This window comes from Spodoptera frugiperda, chromosome 9 (assembly GCF_023101765.2).
Source record: "Spodoptera frugiperda isolate SF20-4 chromosome 9, AGI-APGP_CSIRO_Sfru_2.0, whole genome shotgun sequence".
In the NCBI taxonomy this organism is placed as follows: domain Eukaryota; kingdom Metazoa; phylum Arthropoda; class Insecta; order Lepidoptera; family Noctuidae; genus Spodoptera; species Spodoptera frugiperda.
The window spans coordinates 8919539-8935838 of NC_064220.1; the positions used below are offsets into that span (position 1 = coordinate 8919539).

A 16300-nucleotide genomic window follows, 5' to 3' on the forward strand; every position below is an offset into this window, starting at 1 on the left:
CCCCAATCAAGGTATTTCTTATTTTCTAATGTATTAATGCAGGCAGATCACCTGATGGCAAGTGATCAGCGCCGCCCATGTACACCCGTTACACCAGACGAGTAACAAATGCATTGCCGGTCTCATCTCAATAAAACTACATCGTCTAGCAAAACACTATAATATTTTAAGTAATTTTCAATAAATTCAATTAAAGCTTTTAACACTACAGCAAAATATAAACATAAACAAACACTAAATACTTATATTTAGCTCTCCTACCTTATAAGTCACACAAATATTGCTTGTCACATATTAAAATAAATTAAAGACTACTTATTGTAGATCTTTTGAAAATCTCGCAATAAAAATATTGCTTGCTAACAACCTAAGTCGACTTTGTACGAGTTTTTTACTTAAAAGTAAAACCTAAATACTAGGATGAGTTTCAATCATAATTCTTCATTTAATAGACTGTCGATATCGTTTAAAATGCTTGTCTCTGTGCTATCATTTTTGTTATGCATTTGTTGGTGACAGCTAGCTACTACGTCGGGCATGACTGCATTTTTACTTAAGTCCAGGTCCAAGTCTGAAGCAGTAATCTCACTGTCATCCTGCTCCTCGCTAAGATCTACTACATCTATAGTTTCACCTATCCTAGTGGTCTCTAAATCTATAATCTCACTATCTGAATCAATCTTATCTAAATCTACTGAATTCATTTCATTTAACTCGACACCTACTATTTGTACTTCTGAATCTGAATCATCTGTTTTATTTAAATCTATGTCATCATACTTTGGTTCGTCTGTACTTTTGTTTGAACTAGACAGTCTGTTCCTAATGAGTTTAGGCTTGGCAGTCTGTTCATCAATCTTTATCCTCTTAAATTCGAAACAATTGTCCACGAGCTCATCCTCTTGTATCTCATAAATGTCGCTCTGTTCGGACAACGTTCGTTTCCTATCATTAGCTTCATTATTTTGTTTCTGGTCGACTTTAGACTGGTTCGAGACTGCAGGAGCATTGCGATCGAGTTTTTTGTACACGATCGAGTTGCTTCTGACCACTTTGAGTATTTTATTGCCCGACGTAGTGATAGTTTCGTGTGTAGACAGCTTCCTCTTCCTACTCAGGTTGAGTGTGATAGGCTTACTGTGTATGATGGTATCGTTTTTCTTACGGGCTCTGATCTCTTCCAGCGAGAGCACTTTGAAGTCGAGCGAGGTGCGGCGCTCCGCGGGCTGCTTGGTGCCCGCGATCTCGTCGAGCGTGACTCGCTCGTACTTGGTGGCGAGGTTGGTGCGCACGATCTTGCGCTCCTTGTGGTCGGGCGGCGGCAGCCCCTCGTAGCTGTAGTACGCGGCCGCCTCCGCCTGTATTTTCTCGAGGAGCAACAACTCCTGCGACTTAGAGTTAGCGACTTTGTTCGCGTCGTCCGGCGACACGGTTTTAGTGGGCGTGGAAGAGGGTGCGCTTTCATTATCCGACTCTGCAAGAACACACGAACGAACCGCTTAGTCGCGAGATCAAATTTTCCAAATGATTTTCGTAATTAATTTTGATGCGACCCGTCCGGCAACATTCGCGGTGTGTTCTCGTACAGTCAATCTGAAAGCGACTCTCGAAGGGGGCGGTCAAAAATAATTACAAAAATCATATTACGAAACATTTTTATTTACTCGTTGGTATATTAAACACAATTTGATTAAACAAAGCCAAAGTATAATCTGTTCCGTTACGAGTTCCTATATCAGTTTGAATATTAATTAGCTTAAACGAAAGGTACTAGACACGCGTTACTAATAATAAACATATTTTGAAATTCTTATTATAAAATAAGACTAAGATTAACATAACAACAACCCCGTATTATTTGAAACAAGAAAGTATCGGTAGGCACTCGGTCCCACCTCACGGAACACAACGTGTAAGTATCAAAAGTGCTGCATTACTCATTTCATTACATTTACCTCACTTTCGCACACATATACAAATCTTAGAAAAATCATTCGGATTTACAACCGACCGTGATCAAATGTGGATGACATGTTTGACCTCCGAGTTATGTTCAAATCCTCATTCATACCCTCCCTCCGTCAGCAGTCCATTAAATCAGCGAACACATAAATATAAAGCATCCCACATTCAACGAAATCGGTTAGTACGAAGTACAAACATAGTGTATGCCGACATCATTATGAAATGTCGTACGAGCGCTACGGAGAACCACTTACAATATAATGTCTTACCAAGTCTTTTCTATTCATTTAATAATATAACTACTGAATAGAATAAGGAAATAAGTAATTACGTAGATAAGTTAGCTCATACATAGTGATTCGTTCCATAACCGCAGTACATTTCACAAAGACTCGAGCGCTGTCCGTGCGACAGAAATTTAACTGTATAACGTAAAACATTAACATTCCAACAATTAATCTAAGGGTAAATAAATAGTTTATTAGTATAAAAAGAGACAAGACTACAACATTATACTAAATATAAAATGTATTGCTACAGTTACAAGAGAAACCAATTTCATTTCTTTTTTTTTCAATAATTGCCTGTGAAAGCAACCACCCTTTGTACTAATTCATTCTAAAAATTATTCTCCTACAAGTTTTCAGTACACTTCTCCGCTAAATTTATATAAAACTTAAAATAATTTTATATCCCTTCTTCAAAGCGAACACTTTAAGAAATTTGAAAATATACTTTTAAAAAAACAATTGTGTGTAAAAAAAAACTGAGCATGTTAAACAATATAAGCAACCTCCGACTTAATCTATCCCCACCAATCGAGACTATTAATATTGATAAATAGTTTTATACATAAATAATGACTAGGCGTACCATGGACATAACGCGAACCGATTCTTTAACTACCTGTCCTGCTCACACTTGCGATTTTGTAATAAATATAGGAACTTTACTCTCAGTGCAAAATATATATGAAATGAATCCTTTCCTTAGCAGAGTTACACAACAAATATATTTGAGTAATCGTTCATTAGACGTACCGACGTGCTATATAGTACTCGGTAGATCGGAAGCGTTATCAGACGTTACCAAAGACCGCAAAGCAAACGAATGCTCTTTTTTTGTCAGCTTATCTCTTTTTTTTTCTTTCTAAATTGGTAGTTATGATCTTAAGCACATTTTTTTTTTGTCTGACGGAAATCACAGCCCCATAGCCCTTGAATCATATAAAACTGTGTTTCCCGCAGTGTATACCTAGAGATACATTTTTTTTTTTCATCATTTTATTAGCTCTATCTAAATCTCACGGTGCGAATATATAAGTATTGGGGGCAGGTAGCAGTGGATACCTTTATAAACTGCCAAAGCCCCTTAAAACATCCTACATACTAACATACAAACAATTTAAAGGCATAAAGCTGTTTTTTTTTTCTTTTTTTTTCACCTATATTAATGAGTTACAATAATCGTGTATATATATTTTTATTTGTATTTTATATGTTATTAATCCTATTTATTATGTACTTTTCTATCATAGACAAAGATTATATCAACATCTATTTAAAAAAAGTATTGCAGTTATATTTTGAGAGAAAACTCAACGTTTTTTTCTTAAAATATGACTGTAACTGTCTATCTATGTGATATAAATTGTTATATAATGATACAGTAAATGAAAAAGCGAGAGATATTAATGAATCTAATTAGCTAAGATATGAAAGAGATTATATTCTCTAATTTATTTATTGCACATACAAAAATACCAACGTCGCTTTTTCTCAATATTATTTTATTAATAAATGTGAGAAGAGAGCTATCGTAAATTCTTCGTGAGTCAAATATAATCTCACTTTGTTTAATCATTGTCTATGGTATAAAAAAACAGCTAAACATTGTCTAAGTTAGAGTCAACCAAAAAGCCGCCTCATCCGGCAACATAAAAAAACAATATTGTATTTAGTTAAATTAACCTTGGATCCAGTTTCAGAAGTTCTTCCCAAACTTTAAGTCCACTCCCACCTCGCTAATATTGAATAAAAAATTGCGAAACTGAATCCAACTATAACTATACAATAAATACTATATTAATTGACTATTGACGAAATAAAAACAATAATAATACCTTCCATAAACAGGTGTTACTATGTCGCGTCGCGAACTGGGCGAACAAAACAAATGTATTTTCTTTCTACAAAAGTTAAAATTAATAAAGCGGCAAGTTAGGTGCCTCCCGCGTAAAAATATATAAAACAATAAATTCCCACTTCGCTAGCGACAATAAACGTAGGAAAAAATTCTTAACCAATAACATGTGAATAAAATAAATATATATATTTTTTAAAGTAATAAATCTAACACTTTTCTAGGTCGTTTTTTTTTACATAAATATTTTTATTGGCACAACAAAGGGTTGAATTCTAAAAATAATATTGAAACCCTTTCAATGCGACCTACGACCAACAATTTGACGTGGATCTAGTCAGCAGTGCCATATTAGTTATAGTATACATAAGCATAGTGTTATATTTAGAAAACAAAAACAATAAATGAGCGCTTGAATTTTAACATCGTTAATGCTTAACCCTACGCATACCGCCCATAACATGACAATGCAGAGTTTTCAACTACCGAATTATTACAATAATGCGTGCCAGCCTCCCTGTCCGTCGGAGCGTGTCGTCGAGCACTATCGATATCCTACGTATCGATTTCCCTTCCTATAAATTCATCAAGTTGCGTTACAATAAGTATACAATTACTCAGTTAATGCGCAAAGCTTACACTCCGGCGGACAGTGAGCCCAACGTTACAATCACATCGTCATCAAGCGGCTGGCTCGAACATTAGACTTAGTGTCTGAGAGCCATGAAATCGATATTACGAGCATATATCTCTAAATGTCTATTGAAAACTCAAGTGCATTAGTACAATAGTATTATTAATTTTACGTTCGGCTACAAGATTCGCTGGTCACAATATTTGGAAAGACATCAAAATGACAAACAGTCGACGTATCAAAGTGTCCATCTCCGTCGCGTATATAACATATATACTCCGTCGCTCACTCTCCAACTTGTATCAAATTATACATTTATTACGATTGCTTTTTATATCACATAAAATCATGACGCATAAAACTTGCTTGCAGTCCTTTATCCAGTGCTCTTAAATAGAAAATTGTAAAGTACTATGCCACATATGGAGAATATTCATATTACATAATAATATACTAGGAAACAATTCACCATCAAATAGCTTTACCCACTTTTTCCTTACTTTATCTTACATACACTGGTCCAAATTTAGTCCAATCTTATACTTTCTTTTGATGGCTTTTCAAATTCGTAAGAGCAAATCGAGCCGTAAGCCCCAATCATACAATTTGAGAAGTCTGTGTGCTATCGCAGCTCATCGCTCGGTCATTGCTGGTTCACAAAACTACTACAGCCCACCAATGACTCGAGTACATTACTTCTAGAAGATTCCATTATATAAAGTTCCACATAACCAGTGTGGTAGCTTTATCCAAGACAACCGTGCTTCCATCATTTAATAATTTACAGAAATACTTTACTTTCCATAAATACCAACACGTTTTCTTTTCAATCAGTTCCTATCAGTCACACAACCTTTGCTTTGTCAGCAGCGATCGTAATTTCACATCGAATTTCCTATTCAATTTTTTTCTTACGGGACCGTTCCTAAGTGTTCTTAAAAGAATAATTACGTTAGTTTCCTGCACCAACATAAGTCGACCGCGTCAGGGATTGCTTAATTCGAGACTTCGGCCTCATAGCAACACGACTTCGAGTGAAGTATAGCTGCCGTATAACAAACATCAATATAACACCGAACACAACCATGGCTCGTAGCGAACGGGTCCCGGACGGTTGTGTTGCGCCTGGAATCTTCTAGAACTTGGCTGTGGTGGTAGACAGTTGGATAGCGAGTGATCGAGTTCTCAAATCGTCTGGAGGGGGCTTAGTACATGTAGTTTCAGTATAGGCGCATACCTTCTTCGAAGTTGACAACGAGGGGGTCGACGGGCATGGGCGCGTAGGGGTTGGCGGGCTGCTCGTGCGCGTGGGGGGGCAGCACGCGCCGCCCGCCCAGCAGCTCGCTCGACGCCGGCAGCACGCCCAGGATGGCCGAGTCCAGCACCACTGCTGGGGGAACCACAACGATTTGTATCGAGATACTCAATGTCTTAAAGCTAGTTATATATAAAAAAGACTAAACTACTACTTATATTTAAAAAGGGACTAGAGATGTTTCTAGTCAAATTCAATACAATTTTTCTAATTGTGTGAAACATGTCATGAGTATGTTATATAGCTTTTTGCGTCAAATAATGCTTCACAAAGTGACGAAACATAGCAATTGTATTTACCGTGATGTCAAAATGAAAATCACAAAAACCCAGCAGATACATAACAGATACATATAATTTACCCAACATGGACATAAAAACTATGTGTTGCGTGTCACATTCGTACAACACGCACGTTGGATTTCATTTAAATTAATGTACTATAACTATAACTAGAATTGTTATAAACATAATAAACACAACTTCCCACGGGACTGTACCGCGTCATAAAGTAGAAATCAGATATAATCTATAATTGCATCTATGTACTAGGTAGTTTTATTTATTAGTCATTCTGATTGCAAGTGAAAAATGGTAGCCAAAGATTGTATTTTACAACCTGCATACATAGTCTAATTTGAGACTCTAAAATAACAAAAATAATTAAAGAATATTAGTTTTCTAAAACTTGAGACGCGTAATCTCTATTAAGCAGATTCTGTTTATTGGGTTTCGTTTCTCTATAAAGTATGAGTACAAGTGATAAGTTTTATATGTCAATGTGTATTCCAATGGTTACCTTGGCGCTGTTGTTGCCACAGCAGTGGCACGGGCGCGGGCGCGGGCACGGGGGCTGCCACACCTCCCATCGGGGGCTGCTCCGCGGACACGGGCTCCGGCACGTTCACCGATGTCGGCACCTGCTATTTGTAACAACCAACAACATTACTCATAGTCCTAAAGTCATAATTACCGACCAAAAACCAAAGCAAAACCCTTTTATACTTAAATGATTTGATTCAATTATGATTACTGATTCAATGGTTCTATTAAAAATTGGCTATAAGCCTACAAACCTTTAAGTTAGGTTACTAACTAAACAAAGTTAAATTCTTGCTTCAAGCTAAAATGGGACTTAATGACTCGAAAGTTAATTAATGACTTTCAAAAGTTAAATGATGAGGCTTAGTAATAAAAGCAAACTTCTTTTGAATTAACATGGATAAACTAACTATTATGAATATGAAAGTTAGAGATGATTAAAATCCACAATATTACCACAAAGATAAGTAAAGATGAAAAACAAAACGGGTTTATTTACAAAAATGTTAATAATTTCAAACCAGATACACACCATGCCTTTTTTAGTAGCCAGGAAAGCTTTCGAGGGTGACGCTTTGACAGTATTGAAGTGAACATTCAATACATGGTCAAAGATATAGAAAAATAGATCATGTTATGAGTGAATAAGGATAATTTTTTAATGTATATCACCCCTGAAAGTTTTCCTAGGTTCTTAGTAAAAAAGGCACCGTGTATGGCGTGTAATGTATGTGTTGTCTCACGGGGGGAGGCGGCGCCGGCTGGCTAGGCGCGATACCGTCGGTGCGCGCGTCCGGGTTCTTGTGCATGAATGGACAGTGCATCTTACGACACCCGCCAGGCTGGTTCTCCCAATAGCATGGGATCTGCTTGCGGTTTTTCTATAAACAATTTAATGTAAAATATTATATAAATTAGTCCTATGTGACAAACCACAGCCATAGAAAATGCTGCTTCATTTGGAGGAAACTCTTCTTTGCTCGCTGCAAAACCCAATTTGAGTTGAGCCTTCTTGATGATAAGTATTCTGCAGACTCAAGTTTGACATGAGATAGCCAGCATCTTGACTACCTTCAGCAAGACAAAGTCACCAGCAGTGGCAGCTTTTAGATTAAAAGGGATAACTTAGCGTTTCTTGTCAAACATGAACAAATACATAACTCAAACAACTAGACATACTTTCATCATCACATATTCTTCACAAAGGACAAAGGTTCTAGCGACGACTTGTATCCGGAGCCTTGCAAAGGATAAGGCTGGTCACCAGACAGTCATTCCATTTGCTAATCCAAAATTCCCAATTTTTTTTTGATAATTTGTAAAGCCGATGTCATATCACCATACTACTTTATCCCACATATCAAGTAACGTAAACGTAATTTAATGCTTAGCTTAAGATAAAGAATATTGCCTCACATGATATAATTTTTATCGACAAAACATCGTGCATATCTTGAAATGTATAGATTACAATAATTACTAGGCCACCTTACTGAACTACTAATGAAAAACCAGGGTGCTTGCTCTTGAAACCAATTTCAATGTCAATGCAATTTCAATCCAATAATTATTCAATGTCAAAACTATACAACCCCAATCGTAGCTGTTAAAATAGCATTCAGAGTATGGAATATAAAGTCAAACTTAATACCATTTAGTTCATTCAATATCCACGCAATAAGGATGCAATAGGCGCTAGTATTGCAACTCGAGAGTGCGAAATTTTACAATATCAATGTCGATCGATCGGAATTGGATTCAAGAGTTAGCCTGACCTTTGATTGAGAAATCTATTAATTAAAATGTCAGCAGACTAACATACATGTGATGTATGATATAAGAAATAAAATTACTATTGCATGTAACTTGTAATACACTGTAATTAGCATACATTAGACATACAAATTAGGCTTTGAATTCGATCCATTATGTTAGTTATGAAATAAATTGACTGTGAAATAAACTACTTTCCTATTTTATTTATGAGGCAAAATGTTTGTGTTCTCATGCATTTTTCCTTATTGGATTGACTCACTTTCTGTTCTATTACCGATTGAACAAACAGATCTATGTAGTAATCAAACCTGCGACACATTGTGCAGCAACTGGTTGCAAGTTACCGAGCCAATCATGTTATTAAATCCTTTCTAAAATATTTCACTCTTCATCTTTTTAGATTTCATTCACTTCCTCTATTAAAATTATGCTTAACAACCAAAAAGTTTAATTTTTGGTAAAACATGCAAATAATCTATACTGAAATACTAGCTTGACAACCAATAGAGTAATTAACTGCTAACAATAACAATACAAAAGTAAATACCATTTGCACAGCTGATCACACATATTTCATAGATTTATGTAAACACACAATCTTACAGTCAGCGTTCTTACTTAACAAACTAAATTAGAAAATATAATCACGTTTTTACATTTACATGTGGTATTTTAAGAGATTCTTGTAAAATGGAATGCATATATAACATTATTAATGTTTTATGGAACATAAAAACTTGTATGGTATTTTTTTTACATACAAGAATGAACACTGTTATTATCTACTAGAATGACCACAGAATTTAGCATTGATAATGGGAATTGTAAAGAGATTTTAATACCATGTAAAATACCATGTAATGAAATACATTTACAGATACTTTCTTCTATATCTTAGTTACAAAGAGACTGGTTTATTTAGACTCCTAGACACACCTTAAAACAATAAAGTGTTTGTCTAAACTTAAAAAAAAACTATTGATTTATGTGATAACAACAAATTAATTTATATTACTTGTGTATAAATAAATAACACATGTTCTCTTTCTACCAGCTACATAATATTGATAGACAAATATGTACACTAAGTAAAAGTATACAAAGTTAATTTCCGTCCGTATTGCAAGTTGGGACTTACCCTCAGTTCCATGTGACGTAATTTGCAGCGTTTATCAAGGCACTTGCCCTGCTGCCAAGCTGTGCACATTGTCTCGCAGCCCAGTGCCGATGGTTCGTGACGGAACACACAGTTGTCCCCCTGAATAACAAATAAAATAACACATTGAATATCTTAAAGTTACAATCATATTTTATACTTATTGGTCCATAACTACAAGTGGCTTGTTGTTGTACATCTGTAACTTATTTTAATAACACATTTTCTAAAAGAAACAAATCCTAAAATGGATTTAAGACTGCCATTAGCATAAATGCAACTTTGACACACCCTGGCTTGTGGTATTTTGCATATTTTGTAACTATTTCATCAAGTTAGCTTCTAGAGTTGCAATATGCAACTTGTGTAACATGGTATTTCTTCAGCAGATTTTGACAGCAAAACTAGTTTGGTGGCTTCCATAAATGTGCTTTTTCTAATCATAGATTGGTACAACAACTGTAATATATATCTCTCTTGTCTTCCTCAAGATTATCATGCCCAAAACAGAAAGTCTATAAACATTTAACAATCCACTGACATTATTTTAGCCAGCATGCACCAAAAGGTCATCCATGCTAATTTAACTTTTCAAATACTCTAGATTCGTTGCAAAATATGGCACCAAAGTAATGTTATATTTTTATACAAAAATTGAGGTATATTACATGGTTTTATTGAATGTCAATAAAACATTCTAACCATAAAATATTGTTTAAAACACCACATACCACGTTAGCTTCCATCATTTTTATCAGACAATCAGAATATAAACAATATGACATTAGGACTTACATTTTTGTTAGGAAATGTAATAACCAATATTTTCTTACCTTCGTGCATGTGGAGTAGTAGTAAAAATAACAATCGTTGAATTTCCGTGGAGACTCCATGGTGTTTTCCGCCGTCGAGGGTCTGTGAAATATTGGGTTCACCGTCTAATAATGCCGACACCAAAAAAAATTGTATTACTCAACAGGCACCGCTAAACGCTACAAAATACGTCACGACTGTAATGTAGTGGATCCAATTTATAAATAACACATACAAGAAGGCTGTAGTTACGTTAAAACTAAGATTTTTCCATTTTGACAATACGTAAAGCACGGCGCGGACAAACAAGTTCCAAATTAAAAACTATCAATATGTCAGATCCAGATTGCACACTTACTCACCGCGTATTAGATAAACTAAAAAAATAATTAAATTATACAACGAATATCTACACAATAACGCTATCTAACACAAAATAATATGAACGTCACTATTAGAAAGAAGATGTAGTAGATATGGCGGACATGTGGCGGACTTTCATTTCGTTTCGTCCGCCCCACCGTTTGATTGGTTGATCACTTGTCTATTTTGTGCCATAGACAATATTTTTACTTTTTCGTGGTATTCGAGATCATAGAAGTATGGGCGCAGAATTTTAAAATAAAAATTAATACTGATCTAACGTTTTTGAAAACTGTAAATGAGATTGATTGTAAGTTTATACATTATGTATTAATTAAAAATTAAAAACATAAATAAAAAAAAATAATGGTGTATCTAATAGTTTGTCTAATGTCTAATAAAGTAATGACTGAGTGATGGTACTTTATTCGAATATATTTTTCGTTTTTGTTTTAATTCGAAGATAAATCTTAAATAATATTTTCGCAATCAAAAAATTAACCGATCTAAATCAAATTAATATTTTGCAAACCGCGCGCGCCGGCCATTTCATCTTACTATCAATCAAAATAATTAGTTTCGGAAAACTTAGTTTGCCTACTTTGCCTTTACATTAAATTATTTTTAACACTCGTATGGATAGGAATATTATTAAAGAAATCTTAGATCACTTACATATTCAATAAACTATAGCAGTCCGCTCAGCACTTTGGTTTCTCGCAGGTACTATTCTCAGGTTTTCCCCGTCGAATTTTATTTCTTTACAAACGCGAACACTCCAAGAAAGGAATTATTTTATGATAACGATGTTTCTTCTTAGATATTCAATAAGAAATGCCGAACCAAACGCGATAAATAGTATAAATAGATGACTTAATTAATTGTTGCAAAATGCTATTAATGTGTAGCAAAATAATGTCATTAAAATGTAATTTAGAATAATAGGTATTTTATTAGTTAAATACGCTATTAATGAAATCTAATGACTTGGGAATTTACGGTAACGTTTAGACCACGTGTTATGCCAATTGTTAAATTAAAATATGAGAAAATTATGAGATTATTATTTAAAAATAAAATAATTTCTGATTTCTGAATGTTATAATCTACGATTACGACTTGTATGGCTTGGAATTGAATTTGTATGTATCGTTAATTTGGAATACTTTAATAATGTATCGAGACTAATATGATAATGACTAATTGTGTTTTAAATTCTGATTTGTATTTTATTATTGTATACCTCAACGGCAGCTGAACTTATTTTAATTATTTAAGACCTGAAGGTCTACTCTAATTCAACGAAAAACGAAGTTTCGTCCGAAACTTCGCAGATTTCGTAATATAATTCCATTTATTGCGAACTTTCGTGAACAAAAATAAACGAATGAAATGATTTTGATTTGAAATTAAAAATAAAAATTTTAAGTAATTTATTTATAAATCAATAAAACCTACGGCCGAAGATTAAACGAAACTTCGTATTCGAGAACCGGAGTAGCCCTACTGTATTTATGATCCATAAGTCCACAATAAAGATGCTTTGATTTGATTTGAAAAATAATCAAGAAAATAATTAATCTCCTTCGCCAAACAGTCTGAGGGCAACAGTTATTGATTTTGGGGTGCTAGAGGAGTTCACCGGGACAGTAATAGATTTTTGAGGGAGAGAGCAGGTTTCTTCTTGTTGAAATAAAACTCTTGAAGTCGTTTTTCGGAATGAATTTATTTGCCAAATGACCCTACTAATAAATACAGCTACCGTAGCACACTTACATACTAAGTACACACCGAAATGCTTTTTGCAACCGACCAATAGCAGCGCAGGACCGATCGCGCGAGTTTGACATCGCGTCCGCGAGAGGGCGCCGTCGCTCGCTCGCGTCGCGTGGCCGCGGCGCCGCTTTAAAAAGGCGCGCTCCCCGCGCCGCGTCCCTTTCGCTCCGGTGCCGTCGACGTGTGCAGACGTCTCTCCGCTCGTGCTATCTCGCTGATCGCCGTGTCTTCGTGACTCCGTGTTCCTCGTGCTCAGCTTCTGCTTGCTTGCTGCGTGTGTTGTGTGTCGCTTGTGCCATGCCGTGCTTCTGCATGTCTTGGTTCCAACAGCCGTCAATAGAAACTTATACAAACGTCTTTTTCAAGACGCGTTTCTGTACAGAAGTCAAAAACGTAAACAACCGTCTTTCTCAAGACGTGTTTCTGTGCAGTGGTCAAAAACGTGAACAACCGTCTTTTTCAAGACGTGTTTCTGTGCGGAAGTCAAAAACGTTAACAACCGTCTTTCTCAAGACGTGTTTCTGTGCAGAAGTCAAAAACGTAAACAAACGTCTTTTTCAAGGCGAATTGCTTCCTCGTTTCTTGATAACAGAAAGAGTCAAAAACATAATGTGTCCAAACGTCTTTTTCAAGGCGACTTGCTTCCTGGTTTCTTGATAACAGAGAAAGTCAAAAACGCAACGAATCCAAACGTCTTTTTCAAGGCGACTTGCTTCACTGTTTCTTGATAACAGAGATAGTCAAAAACACAATATCCAAACGTCTTTTTCAAGACGATTTGCTTCACTGTTTCTCGTTAACATAGAAAGTCAAAACAAAGGTAATTGTTTGGTTCTTCACTGAGGTATGGTAAAGGTAAACTGGTTTTGCACGGAGGTACGGTATTGGTAATCTGGTTTTGACGAAGGTAACTGGTAATGTATCATGTCACTATATCACTCCCCCCTAAGCGAAGCGTACATTTGGTTTCACTGTCCGGCCGGTGCGGGTGACGTAGGCTTCGCGCGGTGGGGCGGGGGCGGGTAGCGGCGTCCGCGCGTCGTTGCTTGTGTGTGTAGTTGAAGTACTTGTAGCGCTCGACGTATTTGATGAAGTTGAGGTTTTGTGTTCTTCTTCGTTGTGTAAGTATGCCAGTTTATCTTCGTTGAGTAAGTATGCCGGTTTTATTCTGTCTATTGAGACGACTGTAGTTCGATTAGGCATCTGTAGGGTAAAATTCTTCCCGTCGCGTTGAATCACCTTGTAGGGGCCATCGTAGGGAGGTACAAGCGGGCTGCGCACGGTGTCATTGCGCACAAAGACATGTGTACACGTGGTTAGATCTTTGTGTACGAATGTGCGTACGGTGTTTGAGTGTGGTTTGTTGTTCGTGGATAACGTAGACATTGTTTCGGTCAGCTGACGGACGAATTCGGCATCGTCAATGTTCGGCTGTGTAGGCACGAAGAAATCCGATGGTACACGAAGCGTAGAACCGTAGGTCATGAGTGCCGCGCTGACTTCCTTGTCTTGTCGAAGTGCTGTACGTAATCCTAGTAACACCGTTGATAACTCGTCGCTCCAGTTTGTGCGCGCGCATCTCGCCATGAGTGCCGACTTCAAAGTGCGGTGCCAGCGCTCGATTTGTCCGTTGGCTTGCGGGTGGAAAGCAGTAGTACGGATTCTTTTTATTCCGCATTTCTTCATTAGTGAATTGAACAGTGACGATTCGAACTGTCTGCCTTGGTCAGTCGTGATGCGTAGTGGGCAACCAAATCTTGATATCCACCCGTCGAAGATGGCTTTGGCGATCGTGTCCGCGGTGATATCTCGGACTGGTATCGCCTCAGGCCATTTCGTGCAGCGGTCGATCATCGTCACTAGGTATCGGTAGTCGTTCGATGGCGGCAGCGGTCCCACGATGTCAACGTGTATGTGCTCGAAACGTTGTGATTTTTCGAACTCGCCGAGAGGACTGATAGTGTGCCGCTGTACTTTTCCACGCTGACAACCGATGCATGTCTTCGCCCATGTTCCGACTTCTTTGTTCATGTTCGACCAGAAGAACTTCGTTGACATTATCTTCCTCGTAGTACGTACGCCTGGGTGACTGAGATCGTGTTGCGCTTTGAATGCAGCAAAACGATATTTCGCGGGTAAATACGGACGTATGTTGCCTGTTGATGTTTCGCAGATAATCGGTCGTTGACCTCCGGGTAGTGAAATACTTGTGAACTGTAGATTAGGTCTTGACATGCAAATCTGTAGTTCTGAGTCGTTTTCTTGGTCTATTGCGAGTTGATTGTAGTCGATTGAAGTTTCTGTTAGATCGATCTCTTCAATGCGTGATAAGGCGTCGGCCGCTTCGTTGTTATCACCGTGCACGTACTTTATGTTCGAACAAAACTGGCTGATGAAGTGAAGTTGACGTTCTCTTCGTGATGTATCGCTGGTACTAGGTGATCTTGTTAGTGCATAAGTAAGAGGTTTGTGGTCTGTGAATATTGTTAGGTCGTTGCCCTCTATTAGTCGACGGAGATGTTTGACGGCAGTGTACATTGCTAATAATTCGCGATCGTATACACTGTAACGTCGCTGTGTTTCACTCATTGTCTTCGAGAAAAATGCTAGCGGTTTCCACACGTTGTCCACTTGTTGTTGAAGTACGGCGCCGATGCTTGAGTTCGATGCGTCGGTATATAAGCGTAGCGGCGCGTTATGTATTGGGTGCGTGAGCGTCGTAGCGTCGAGAATGCTTTGTCGGCATTTCTCAAAGGCTTGTTCTGCTTCCGTGGTCCATGGTATCGGAGTTTTGTCTTTCTTCTTAGTGTTATGAAGATATTTATTTAGTTCATGTTGATATTCGGCTTGATGGGGTAGGCAGCTGCGGTAAAAGTTGATCATGCCGAGAAATCTTCTTAGGTCTTGCACTGTTTGTGGTTTTGGGTAGTTAACTATGGCTTGAATTCGTTCTTGAGTAGGTTTGATTCCTTCCGGTGACACTTCGTACCCGAGAAACTCGACGTTTTGTTTATCGAACTCGCACTTATCGATGTTTAGACTGACGCCGTAGGTATTTAGGCGTTCGAGTACTATTTCGATGTGACGTCGATGTTCGTCTTGATTCTTCGAATGCACAAGTAGATCGTCGATGTAACAAAACACGATGTCGTCGAGTCCTCGTAACACTTCGTGCATGAATCTTTGAAACGTTTGTCCGGAGTTTCTTAGGCCGAATGTCATGCAGTTAAACTCGAAGAGACCAAATGGAGTGATTATTGCGGTTTTCTGTGCGTCTTCTTTAGCGATAGGTATCCAGAAGTATGCCATCTTGAGGTCGAGTTTTGAAAAGATCTTCTTGCCGTGGAGTTGGTAGGTGAAATCTTGGATACGTGGTATAGGGTATCTATCGGGTACTGTGACGGCGTTTAGTCTTCTGTAGTCGCCGCAGACTCGAAGTGAACCGTCTTTTTTCTTGACGACGTGCAGTGGACTCGCCCAAGGACTGTTTGACGGCTTGCAAATACCCATCTCCATCATATGTTCGAACTCGAGTTTCG

At 37.4% G+C, this 16300-nt stretch overlaps 1 protein-coding gene across 10 annotated transcripts; it reads right to left on the bottom strand.

The window, feature by feature from the left end:
* Window positions 1-144: 144 nt before the first annotated feature.
* Window positions 145-11167, bottom strand: LOC118270952 (zinc finger CCCH domain-containing protein 11B). Of its 10 annotated transcripts, none has more exons than XM_035586785.2 (7): window positions 10985-11167; window positions 10643-10724; window positions 9792-9911; window positions 7621-7758; window positions 6855-6975; window positions 5979-6128; window positions 145-1474 (listed from the first exon to the last, which is right to left on the bottom strand). In XM_035586785.2, exons 2-7 carry the CDS (start codon window positions 10700-10702, stop codon window positions 432-434), a joined length of 1632 nt encoding a protein of 543 aa, XP_035442678.2. In that variant the 5' UTR covers window positions 10703-10724; window positions 10985-11167; the 3' UTR covers window positions 145-431. The 10 variants fall into 10 exon arrangements, with proteins under 10 accessions (XP_035442678.2, XP_035442676.2, XP_035442674.2 ...); XM_035586783.2 differs by having other exon boundaries at window positions 5979-6131; XM_035586781.2 differs by having other exon boundaries at window positions 7588-7758.
* Window positions 11168-16300: the final 5133 nt, after the last annotated feature.